This window comes from Chrysochloris asiatica, unplaced genomic scaffold, assembly GCF_000296735.1.
Source record: "Chrysochloris asiatica unplaced genomic scaffold, ChrAsi1.0 scaffold00315, whole genome shotgun sequence".
Classification (NCBI taxonomy): domain Eukaryota; kingdom Metazoa; phylum Chordata; class Mammalia; order Afrosoricida; family Chrysochloridae; genus Chrysochloris; species Chrysochloris asiatica.
Window position 1 is genome coordinate 932895 of NW_006408833.1, and position 13630 is coordinate 946524.

At 39.7% G+C, this 13630-nt stretch overlaps 1 protein-coding gene across 1 annotated transcript in view; it reads right to left on the minus strand.

Annotated features, from left to right (window-relative positions):
• The window catches only part of HUWE1 (HECT, UBA and WWE domain containing 1, E3 ubiquitin protein ligase), a 198439-nt gene that overhangs the window by 100023 nt on the left and 84786 nt on the right, over positions 1-13630 (minus strand). The window contains exons 17-22 of the mRNA XM_006875251.1: positions 7693-7794; positions 7181-7261; positions 5710-5816; positions 5270-5447; positions 4196-4287; positions 3381-3592 (exon numbers count right to left, since the gene is read on the minus strand). Of these exons, the coding sequence (XP_006875313.1) occupies positions 3381-3592; positions 4196-4287; positions 5270-5447; positions 5710-5816; positions 7181-7261; positions 7693-7794 (772 nt within the window). The remainder of the gene's footprint in view (positions 1-3380; positions 3593-4195; positions 4288-5269; positions 5448-5709; positions 5817-7180; positions 7262-7692; positions 7795-13630) is intronic.

Genomic DNA, 13630 nt, shown 5'->3' on the forward strand with positions numbered 1-13630 from the left:
GAGAGGGAGAGGGAGAGGGAGAGGGAGAGGGGCTGTGTGCTGATGACCGGGGGTAGGCTTGTATACCCTTTGGTTGGTTAATGAGGCCGTTTGGTTTTAAGTGGAAACTGTCTCTTTAAATTTCGAGGATATCTCTGCGCATGCGTAGTAGAACCCTCCGAGGATGGGGCTGGGGTGTCCACTAGCTCAGGCACCCCTACAGTCACTAGAATGGAGGTGCTCAGACAGCAAAGGACCAATGAACAGATACCAAAAGAAAAGAATGTCCACACTTTATATCCGCAGTTCTATCAGGCATCTGTGGCCGCTCCAATCCTTCCCGCACTTGTTCTCACCCAAGACGGCGGCTCCTGGAGCAGCTGAGCCTCCCGAGCTAGAAAGCAATGGATTTCTTGCTTCTGCCACTAATTTCCCCAACTGTAAGCCTTCCAACCTTCTAAATATTCCTTTATGTGTGGTTCAGAGTTCTGGGACCATCCTGAGCATGCTTGGTAGGGTATTCTCTGTTGTTGCCGGCGGAACTCCTTACTGCACTTTTAACCCCATCTGCCATCTTGTTTGTTCTCTTGGCTATACTTCTGACAACTAAGTGTTCTTCTAGCAGTCAATGGTACTTCTAATATTCTTCTCCAATACCTTAATTCAAATGCATCAATCCTTCTAGTCTTCCTTATTCACTGTCCAACTTTCACATGCATATGAGGCTACTGAAAGCACCATGCCTTGGGGTCAGGTACATCTTAGTCCTTAAACTGACAGCTTTGCTCTTGAACACTTTAAAGAGGTCTTGTGCACTAAATTTACCTAATGAAATACGTCACTTGATTTCTTGGTTGCTGCTTCCATGAGTATTGATGGTGGATCCAAGCTAAATGAAGTCTTTGACAACCTCAATCTTTTCTCCATTTATAAAGATCGTACTTATTGGTCCAGTGGTGAAGAATTTTGTTTTCTTTACATTGAGGTGCAACCCATACTGAAGGTTGTGGTCGCTGACCATCATTAAGCATTTTACGTTCTCTTGGTTTTCAGCAAGCAAGGTTGTATCATCTGTGTATTGCAGGTTATTGAGTCTTTCTCCAATCCTAATGTCAAATTATTCTTCATACAATCCAGATTCTTGGATTATTTGCCCAGCTAACAGATCTAGTAAGTATTGTAAAACAATACTACCCTAGCACACATCTTCCCTGATCCTAAACCATTCAGTGTCTCCTTGGTTTATTCAAACGACTGTCTCTTGCTCTATGTACAGGCTCCTCATGACCACAATTAAGTGTTCTGGAATACTCATTCTCCACAATGTTGTTCATCGTTTTTCAAGATCCACACATTCGAAAGCCTTTGTAAAGTCAATTGTGCACAGGCAAACATCTTTCTGGTATGCTCTGCTTTCAGCCAAGATCCGTCTAATGCCAGCAATGACATCCCTTGTTCCTTATCCGAATCTGACTTGAACCTCTGGTAGTTCCCTGCCAATGTACTGTTGCAGTTGTTTTTTCAATATCTTTAGCAAAATTTATTTGTATGTTATATTAATGATATTCTCCAATGATTCTAAATTCTGTTGGGTTATCTCTCTTTGGAATTGGCACAAATATGGATATATTCCAATTAATTGGTCAGGAAACTGTCTTCCAAATTTCTCTAATGTGCTCTAGTCATTCAAATAAACCCCTAAACAAACATTTACTGACTGATTAACCACGAAAACATGTGAATGTGTAAGAATATAAACGATCAACTTCCTTTTTGAAGGTAAAAGAGAGAACTCCTTTAAATAATGAGTCATTTGAGGTGGCACTGTGGTAAACTTGGTAGACAAGAAAAGAGGAAGATAGGATGGGTGTTCACTGTGGATAGGACAGTGATACCTGAGATCCCAAAACATTGAAGGTAGAAAAATACAGGGGGCTTCAGAGAATGTCCATTTACTTATTATGATAGGTAGTGAAGTTATAGGTAGATAGATATACACAACTTGACTCTAAAAAAACCAAACTAACACACATACAAAATTAAACGAGTTATTCCCGTTTTAAGCCAGGAAAAGAAACCCTAATCCCAGTGGAGTCACTGACAGTTAAAAGTGTGGCGCATGACTCTATGACTCCTTTGAAAATGAAGTTTTCCTTTCTTCTAGGGTGTTTTCTTTCAGAAAAAGAGAAAATCTATTCACCTTACTCTTCTCTTAACTATGTCCCCAAGTCTTTTAAGAACAGCGAAGTCCTCTCGTATCCAGGCCTAAAATTTCCATGTCTTTCTCAAAACCTCATTATCTACACACCAATAGTATGCCTAAAGAACATTAAACAGATGAATGTCTCTAATCTCTTGTGTTTTGCCTTCTAAGGTTAATTCTTATGTGGCACAAATCTCAAATACACAGGAATTAGAATATCTACTAGTTACATAAAAGCATTGATTGATCAGACACAAACTGTAATAATATGAACGCCAAACAAAAACACTGACAAATAATTCCTGCAATTTTAAAGGAATTTTTAAGGCGTTAAATTTCAAAAGTACTTATGTACTCATAGAAATAATCTAATAGTTAAGGGTGTAGATAGAATCACCAAGTTGTGCAAACACTGTTATTAAGTACCATTAAGTCCGTTCCAACTCATAGCGAGCCAATACAGACATTCTGAGGAGTGGCTGGTGGATTTGAACCACCAACCTTGAAGTTAACAGTCCTACAGTGCCACACAAAGACTCTGTACTTCTGTTTAGGCTAAAGAAAAACATCTGTAAATGTAAGTGGAAAGCACTGGACTGCTAACCATAAGGTCGGCGGTTCAAACCCACCAGCCACTCCTCGGAAAGCCTATACAGGATCATTATAAGTCAGAACTGACTGAAAGACACTTAATGACAACAACAACAACAACAAACAAAAACAGTACTCCTCTCAGTTCCTGGTATTTATGCCCTTATCTATGTTATGTATTTCATACAAGTGGAATCATATGATATTTGTCCTTTTGAGTATGACTAATTTCACTCAGCATGTTTTCAAGATTCATCCATGTCTCAGAATGTATAAGAACTTCTTTTCTCTGAATAATAGTCTACTGTACAACACATTTTGTTTATCCATTCATCTGTTGATAGACACTTGTTTTCAATTTTTAGTTATTAATGCTGCAATATACAGTGGTGTACAAGTTCTCATTTGAGTCCCTTCTTCCACATCTTTTGGGTATATACCTAGGAATACACAATTTACATAGTAATTCTATGTTTAACTTTCTGAGGAATTGCTCCAGCAGCTGTACTCATGAACAGTTTTTAAAGCTAGCTTGATAAAGTAACCAATATTACGAAAGCATAAAAACCACGGAGAGGTTAAAGGAAAAAAACAAAACAAAACTTACTGCTGATTAGGCTCAGTTTCATTCTGCTGGGTAGAATTAAAGCTTTGCATGGCCTGAACTTCCTCTTCCTCCTCATCTTCACTAGAGGCTTCTTCAGCAGCATGATTAGACCTCGGGGGAGGAGCAGTGGCAGTACCATCTGCCTTCTGGATTGATGGTTTCTGACAGATATATTTAGGGTCTCTCCCAAGGTTACAGATTTCTTCAAGTAACTGTAAGTCAAAGGATATATGATTATTTATTAATCATCAAGGAATGCATGGGATAATAAACATCCTTCAATCTTTTTCTATATGTTATACATTTATCAAAACCCTTTATATATATATATATATATATGTATGTGTGATATACATATTCTAGTTTACCCAGCAGCAGAAAGTCATACACTAGTTTCAACAATCCTTAAAGGCAAATGGCAGGGCTAGTAAATGTAAGGGGGTGGGGGGAGAATACATCAAGAAAAATAAGTAACATGTGTTTCCAAATGAAAGCTAAGCCTAGTAAGCTTAATATATATAACATGTAAGAAGGCAATTGATAGATGTTTATATTAAAGGGAGAAAAATATGCTCAATGATAAAAAGTTTAAATTCTGAGAGGAAAATAAGCTTCTTTCTGAGACTGAATAAAAGTGACTGAAATTTTGTTATGTTTTAAGTACCAACCCAAGGATGTGGAGAAAATGAAGTACACACTGACTTTAGAGGTACACTCCAAAAATCCAAATGACCTCCAATAACCTTTCCCTAAAACCTTATCTTTCACTACTCTCTCATGCACATGGTCACAACAACAGCCTTATCCTTACTCACCTTGATGATTGCAGTGGTTGCATCTGTTTTGAGAGTAGGCTGATGTCTCATGAGCTCATCAACAGCACTTCCCAGGTTGGATGCAGTGTCCCCTTTATGTAAAAAATTGAGCTGTTAGAAAGACTAAGGAAAAGGAACTCATGGTATAGCAGTGATCAGCCAGGCTGCTAACCTTAGGTTCTGCTCCCGTGAAGATTTACAGTCTCGGGAACCCTATACAGGGTCACTATGAGTCGGAACCAACTCCATGGCACACAACACACCACCACCACTGCCCATCCTCAAAGTCATGGGGCATAGATATTTTCAATCAGTAAAATTAACAGATGTTAAAGTAACCATGTACTGCATTTTACCCTGGCAATGTCTACTGTCAAGGGTTGAATTAGTGTCGTAGAGTAGATTTATCTGGACCGCTTCAACAAATGTAGTGTGTACGGGGGGAAGATAAAATGGCAGTGGTAATGGTAGTAGGGATCGGAATAGGAGGAATAGAAACAGGAAGAGGGAAGGAGTGGGACAGGCATTAACCATAAATTCCCTGACTGTGTTGGTAAAGAACTACAGTGGCTAGAATGCTACACTGGTGTCCAGGAAGCACAAAACACGTTTTTTAAACCCATAAATGTACCAAAACCCAACTTTATCAACTGCTGCTCTATAATACTTGTTTCTCACCACAGTACATGTAAAAGAGAAACATGGAAATATGAGCAGAAAGGCTCAGAGTCAAAGATTCCTTCCTACATACAACAGAACTGTATGGTGATAATTCCCATTAAGGTCACCTAGTCAGAGAAACCTAGTAGGTGTGAGGTCAAAGAAGAACTGGTTTCCTTGACAATTGCAAGCCAATTATTTATTATAGAATGTTGTTGTTAAGTGCTGTCGAGTCGGTTCTGACCCATAGCGATCCTGAACAGGGTTTCCGAGGCTATAAATCTTTACGGGAGCAGAAAGCCTGATCCTAATCCCACAGAACAGCTGGTAGTTTTGAACTGCTGATCTTGTGGTTCACAGATCGATTCGTAACCACTACGCTACCAGAGCTCCTTATAAATTCTAGTGAATTACCAAGGGGATCAGAACTCCTTCTCCTCCGCATGGCTGGAAGGTAATCTGGAGAGAGAAGAACTTTGAAGAGACGTTCAAAAGGCTGACATTGCACAAATGACTGAAGACCTCGTGCATTCAAACATAGTGCACTGAATACATTTGGAAGGGAGCCAAGGACTTCACGGGTAGCAGGAACCTAGAGAGAAAGTAAAGTGAAATAAAATACATCTAAAAGAGCTCAAGTGTACATGTAAGGAAAATCTGGATAAGGGCACCACACTGAAAGTAGGATTCTGATAACTAGGTTCTAATTAGTTTCAATACTATATAGAGAAGATAAAAAGCATAGGATTTTCCAGAGAAAATAAAAAACATAGACTTCTCTTTTGTGTATATCTATGTTTTAGGAAGGAGGATACACATGGAACGTTCTTTACAGAAGAGATGAAACAACTCACGTCTTTAATAAGCAGTGCATTCAGCATGACATCTGTCAATCCATTGTCCTGGAGTGAGGAGAGCAGTGATGGTTCTTGAAACACAAACACAGTCACCACTTCAGTAGCTAAAAAAAAGATGAGGAAATACGGGGCACTGAGAGACTTCTCACAAGTATTAAAGGCAATACTCAACCAGGCTTTTACAAAACAAAAAACAAGATACTAAATGTAAAATAACTGAAACACTTGTACTTACGCTGAAAGTTTCCTCATGCCCCTCCTTAGAGATTATTCTCTGTAAAGAATCTACTGACTAACCTTTAAGACTTATGAGCATATGTTACATGTTAAAAAGTTACTTTTCCCCATCTATACACTACTATTCCCTGTGACTACAGTCCATACATTATAAATGGCTGCACACTAAATGATGTCCAGTTGGTTCCGACTTATAGTGGCCCCGAGAAAGAGTTTTTGAAGAGTGGCTGGCGAATTGAACCGCCAACCTTGTGGTCCTGTGCTTATCCTACAGCACCACAGCAGGATTACCATGTATATAAATCCGTCCATTATTGTGATAAGTGATAAACCTAAATATGTATCCTTTTTGGGCTGCATAAGAAATTATCCACCACTAGTATGCCAGTTTGTCATACGGTGGTGGCTTGTGTATTGCTTGCTGTAATGCTGGCAACTATGCTACTGACATTTAGTATTTAATGTATCAAATCTGTTTTTCAGATGATCTCTAAATTCAGGTGGGATAAATTCAAGGTCATATTTTGTCTCTTGTGGACTTGTTTTCATTTTCTTCAGCTTCACCTTGAATTTGCATATGAGTAACGATGGTCTGTTCCACAGTCTCCCCCCGGCCTTGTTTTGACTGATGATATGGAGCTTTCCCATCTTCTCTTTCTGCAGATGTAGTCATTTTGATTTCTATGTATTCTATCTGGTGAGATTCATGTGCACAGTTGTCTCTTATATCAGACTTAATAGTGTACATAAACCAATTATAGAATACTAGTATTTCTCTGGTAGTGGTTACGAATCGGGCTGCGAACCTTAAGGTCAGCGGTTCGAAACTACCAGCCGCTCTGCGGGAGAAAGATGAGGCTTTCTACTCCCGTAAGGATTTACACCCTCGGAAACCCTGTACAGGGTCGCTATGGGTCGGAACCGACTCGACGGCACTTAACAACAACAACAGTATTTCTGAAGGGCATAAAAAAAGTTCATGGGAAAATCTTTTAGTTCTATTTAGACATGAAATTTTTTGAATTCCCTTCACATTGTTAGTGATTAACAATACACTACTTTTATTAAGAATAATAAATGACATACTAGAAATGGATAATCATTTGAACTGAATTCTGACCTATCTCTATTTCATCACTGATAAGAAAGACAGGAATCACACAGTGGACGAATATGAGTAGAAAACTCCTCTTAGGACATAAAACACACAGCAAATATCACCTGCACTTACCTAGGAGGAAGAGTGATGGGCCATAATATTCTGCATTACTGATGATGTGCTTCAGGGAGGTAGGCAGAGAACCATCCATCACTAAGAGAAGTCAAGGAGAATATCATCAATCTGGGAGTAGACTGAGTAGAAGACAATGGGACAATATGTTCCATTGCCAAACACAACAGCTTCTTCTTGCTTCCCCCTCATCTATTATTTATTGCTGTCCAATAGAATAAGCTTTATAAAAACAGATTTTTAAAAAAGAGAATAGAAGAGTTAAAGAAGAGCTGAATGCTAGAAAAGGAAAAATAAGGCAAATCATTTTGAAATGAGAAAATAACCCTTAAGCCTAAGAAAATGAGACCAAATAACTAAAAGCTATTCAAAATGGGTTTCTCCTTATCTGTCTTGTAAAAGACCAGGTGGTCTTCAGACAAGTATTACAAGGACCAATATTTGCAAAGGGTTGCCTAAGGGTTCATAGGAGTTAAACAACCTCCAAAAAATTCTATCTAGAAGCAAAATACCATGACGTATGCCATCTGAGAAAGCAGGGTCTTGAATGGCTTTCTTGAGGAAATTTAACATAGACTTTAGAAGTGCTGCTCGTTGTGGAATACACTGGACTCCTGGGCAAGGGAGAAACAGAAAATTACAGTGGATTCAATACTGTACTTCAGTGAATTAGGTACACAAAACATAATTTTTAAAGACCCATATGCAAGGGTAAGCCAACAAGTATTGCTACTAGAATTCCAGTTCATACATGCATAGGTTTATTATAAACAAAATGTGTTTAAACATGTCTCTGAAGTCGGTGGATGGCTGCAGAAAAGCTCTCTCAGTAATAAACTAGGTTTTAGTCTTATTAGGGTGCTTTCAAAAGGGAAAAAAAACACACAACTAAGACAATAGATTTCAAGGGATCTGCCTGGCCAAACAAGAAAAAAAGGTCAGTTCAGAAGGGTATGGCAACTGCTTTTTAGGATTCCAAAGGGGTTATTTTGGTAAAAAAAATCTTAATAGATTTTTCTCTAAACAGAAAGATCACAAAGGCTTATTAGGAAGTAGTTTTGATGAAATTGCGAACTGTATCAATGCAAAAAAGGCCAGGTCAAGTAGCATCGGGAATTTGTTTCCCTCCAATCATAGCAATGCAACTTCTCATTCTTTGAGAATAGCAAGGGCGGTCCAACCAGAACTTCATTTGGAAACCTTATTCCAAAAGCAGACCTACAGCCCTGTCATCGCTTTTCAGATTTTTGGTCCCCAAACTCACAGAGCATTGAAAAGGAATACAATTTAAGTTCCTTGAGTATGCCAATATTGTCATTTCCATGTGGTATATATAAAAAGAGTATTGAAATCTACAGGTATGGGTTAGAGAGATAGAAACACCACCTTCAGATGTGTACAGACCTAGATGGATACATGTCAAGAAGCAACAGCTTTACATTTTGAAGTTGTTAATAAATATTTCTATGATTTTTGAAGTAATACTTTTTGACTTACCCTTGTACACTATAGCGAAATTAGCAGACATTCAAGCTGAGGTCTATGGGTATTGGAAAGCATACTTAACTAAGATGTGAATTTGGAAGAAAAAATCACCCAGGATTTTATAAAAACAAACAAAATAAAACCCTAAAGTAAAAAAAGTTTAAAAATCAATTCTTAGGAAAGTGTTATGAACTACAAGTCAATATAAGAATACTGAACACAATGATAAAGTAACATGCACTCAAAGAAGCCAACCTCTACATGTATCACTTAAAACTCCCCTGGAAAGTTCTTTTCTTCAACTAGTAATTTACATTCAATCAATATAAACAACCAGGTATCAACATGTCTACACACCAGGACGGGGGTTAGGGCCAGAGGAGATGCTAGCAGTGCCACTGGAACTTGACGTCCTTAATTCAACATCCAGACGGTGATCCACAGATACAGATGAGCCTGGACTGCTTTCCATAGTCACATCTGCAACTAAGGTACAACCTATGTTTAGAATAAAAGGTATAAAAATTATAAAGATAATTGTGAAAAATCTTTCTCGTTAAGGTGAGACAAGTACCTCCAAAGTGACTATAAATCTTCCACAAATGTAAAATATTTAACATCACTAATTATGAAACTGGATGGTACCAGGCTAACTACCAAAAACGTTGATAGGACTCCTCACTTACTGGAGCCATGGAGGGTGGATGAAATAAGCATGGAAACATTTATCCTCAGATAATTTTAAAAGCTGGGGGGGGGGGCATGATGGCTCTGATGGATAAGCGCTGGACTGTGAAACCAAAGGGTCTTCGGTTTAAGTCCACCAGCCGCATTGCAAGATGAGGCTTTCTGCTCCTACAGAGCGCCTTGGAAAACTCTATATAGCATATAGCGTAGCTCTAAGTCGGAACTGACTCGATGGCACTTAACAATCTTTAAACCTTAAACCAAAAACATCCTATGAATTCTTAAAGCTAAATAATTCTTTACCTTAACTAGTAATGAATACCTGACTTGAGCATTATGCTCTTTCAAAAGCTATCTATGAGGATGAGTCAGAAATTATCCTCTCTGGTAGAATTTATTTTAATCAACTTTTAGAAAAGACGTAACAACATTTTTCAACATAATTTCTTTGCTTTTGTTTTAATCTAGCTATTCTAGTAGCAGTTAAATGAAATGAATGAAATGTTATCTTATTGTGGTTTTTATTTACATCTTTCTGATGATGAATTATGCTGCGCATCTTTTCATGCGTTTGGTGGCCATATGAATGTCCACTCTAGCGAAATGTTTACTCAAATCCTTTGCCTATTTTATGACTGGATTGTCTTTTTGTTGTTAAATTGTCAAAAATTTATGTGTATTTTGGTTATTATGAGTAAGAGTCAAAAATTATCTGCACGCTTGCTGTAGACTTACTTTATTTTAATCAACTTTAGAAAGGACAACTACTTCATTTTATGGATATATTCACCTTGCTTTTAAATACACATTGTCTATTTGTCAACAAGCTTTCATAGCTCCTTATTAAAAAATGCTTCTGTCTGATTTGTGAGCCATGTTCTCACTTCATCTTTGACCTAGAAGGGCTGCTTTTAGGGGACCAAACATTGAAGAATGTAATCAATGTCACTAAATTATATATATAAATTGTTGAACTGGTATTATGTTCTCCTGAGTATAGTCTCAAGAAGAAGAAGAAAAAAAAAGTATACAATAAACCAACAACGGTAACAAAGAATACACCTAACAAGCTGGATTTCTTTTTTAACTGGCTATTTTGCATACTAATGATGGGTAGTAGACAGATAGTATAGAGTTAGCTATTTAGGGTAGTTACTAAATACATCACTCTTCTGTCCTCCCCAAAGGGAGAAACCAATAGTTTGCACATTAGATGGCCACTCATGAGCTTTGGAGACCCCAGTTGCTACTCGCAATAATAAGATACAGAACATTGTGCTTGTGGACTATGTTATGCCAACTGACCATAGTGTCCCCTGAGATGATGATCCTGAGCTCCCATGCCCAGTAACTCATTCCCACAAGGTGTTTGGTAATGTGTAAGAAGTTTTCATAATTTTGACCTCTGTATGCTCCACCAAAGGAGCACCATGTACAAATATCCTTTCATATATCTGCATGTTGTAAGGTATACACCTTCCCATACCCATTTAGCCTATGTATCTGTCTATGCATCTACTGTTATTCCTTTAACTCTTGCTCCCCTCCTTGTGCTTTCATCATTCTTCTGCCCACTGCCCTCTTGTTGTATATCACCTTCCATGACACCCAAGTTAACATGTGTCAATTCCCTAACCATACAATTATATTTCCTTCCCTCCTACCCCTGGTAACCACCAAAGAAACCTTGTTTTTATGTGAAAACCTGTTCCTGACATTTTATAATAGTGGTCTCAAACAGTATTTGTCCTTTAGTGATTGACTAGTACATTTACTCAACATATTATCCTCTAGGTTCATCCATGCTTAAGAGATGTTTTGCAGCTTCATCATTATTCTTTACCGTTGAGTGTGTACATACCCAGGTTTGTTTGTGCATTATCATTAACGGGCATTTAAGCACTCTCAATCTTTTGGCTATTGTGAACATTGCAGCGATGAACGTGAGTAGCCATGTATCTATTTGTGCCACGACTTGTATTTCTTGAGGAGATATATCAAAAGGAATTGCTGTGTCATATGGTATTTCTATTTCTAACTGAAGTACCATACAGTTTTTCAGAGGTTGCACCATTTTACAGTCCTACAAGCAGTCTAGGAGGGTCCCAGTTGCTCTAAACTCTCAAGAATTTATTTTGTTTTTTTGAACTTTGCTATTAATACTGGGTTGAGCTTTCTTTCTGTTGTTTCTATTTGCATCACTCTAAAGGTGGGTTAACACAATGAACTGCAATATTGGTTTGAACTGCAAGGACAGTGGCTCAAGCTCACCAGACACTTCTTGGAAATCCTATACAGGGTAATAATAAGTCAGAACAGACTCGACGGGACTTAACAACAACAACAAGGGCTAATTATCTAATGGCTAATTGGTTGGCCTCCTGAATGTCTTCTTTGGTGAAGTGTCTATTCATGTTCTCTGCCCAATTTTAAATTGGATCATTTGTCTTTTTCTTGTTGAGATGTTCAGTAAATTTTAGAGAGCAATTCTTTCTCTGATATGTCATTGCCAAAAAATTTTCCCACCCAGTGGGTTTTCTTTTTAATTTTTTGATGCACTTAAGTGTTTAATTTCTAGTAGGTCCAAGTCATTTGTCTTCAGCCATTTATGTGTTTTCAGTTAAGTTTGACAGTATGTTTATACCATGCATGAGAGCCGTTAAATTTGTTACAATGTTTTCATTAGTAACCTTTATAGTTATAAGTCTTTATCTGAGTTTGCTGTTATATATTGTGAGGTGTAGTCTCCTTTCATTCTTTTGTAAAAGGATTTTAAATTTTGCCAGCACCATTTGTTGAAGAGATTAACTCTTCCACATTTAATGTGTTTTGGTCTTTTGTCAAAGACATGGAGTGTACATAGATGGATATACTTCTATGTTCTCAATTCTATTCCACTGATTTGCATCTTTCGCTGTACAAGTATCAGGCTGGATAATCTACATTTTTTAAGAAAGCATTCCAAACTGCAATCTTTTTAAAAAATGTATAAATAAACATGGGAGTCCTGGTGTGGAGCTGTGGGTTAATGCTTCAGACTAGAAAACAAAATAGTTGTGGCAGGTTAACAGGAAAACTCATGTACCAAAAAATGCTGACTTAATAACTATTAATTGACTTCTGGTTTGCCAGGGCGGCCAGGCAATGCTTGTGAGTGGGGGCTCCGGATTGGGGGGGGGGGGGGAAGCTTGCGAGTTGAGCCTCCCAGGTGGGAATTCACAGTCTCATGGCCCATGTAAATCTTAGTGCGCCAGAGCCTTAGACCCATTTCTTTGAGAAATCACTGTGCGAGGAATTACAGGCTTTTTAAAAGGGCGCCGCGGCACCCCAACTCCTTTGGGCTTGGAGGGGCGGGGCGGGAACCAGCTCGTGCGGAGCCTCCAGTGGCTGGGAGACTCAAACAGGGAGATCCACTGGTGACACCTACCCCAAGGGGTGATTTCTGTGCATACAGTGGACAGAGGGAAGTTAGCTTAGGAGAGGAAGAGGAAAAAAATAAATAAAAAAAGCCTGCAGAAAAAAGAGAAGTGGCGACTGTCTGACGTCATCAGGCGCGGACTGTGCCTGCTTGAGCCATTTCTGCCCTGCCCAACTGACCCGTGTGTTCCCGGGGCCCGCTGGGCGTGCGCGCACACAGGCGAGCAGCTGCCAGCCTGCCTGAGCCGCGTACTGCGGGCCTGCCAGACGCGCAAAAGCGAGCGACCCGCCTCCCGCTGAACCGAGCAGCGTCCCTCAGGCGCCGACTGGGCCTGCCCTAGCCACTCCTGCCCTGCCCAACTGACCCGTGTGTTCCCGGGCGAGCGCACACAGGCGAGCAGCTGCCAGCCTGCCCGAGCCACTTAGCGCAAAAGCGAGCAAACCACCCCCCGCTGAACCAAGCAGCGTCCCTCAGCCCTGCCAGGCGTGCGCCGGCAAACAGCTCACCTCATGCTCAACCAAAGGGCGGAGCGCGGGGGGGCGGGCAGCCCACCTCCAGCCGCGAGCACCCACTGGGGAACCCCATTTGGGTCCCCCCTTTATTTTTATTATTATCTTTTATCTTAGAAGGTTCAGCAGGAGCCCCGACGTGGCCCTGAGGGTTGGGGTGCTACTACAAGGACACCTGAATTACAGGGTCGGGGTCCAGGCCCACCAACCCCTCCTCAGAAACCCAATAAAAGAGCATTAGGGGAGGGACGCCCGGCGCTTCCCTGACCCAGCAACACAGGCTAGCCCACTGCCTAACCTCCAAGGCTCAAACCCTCCAAGCAAGGCACAAGCAGGCACAAGGGGAGACAC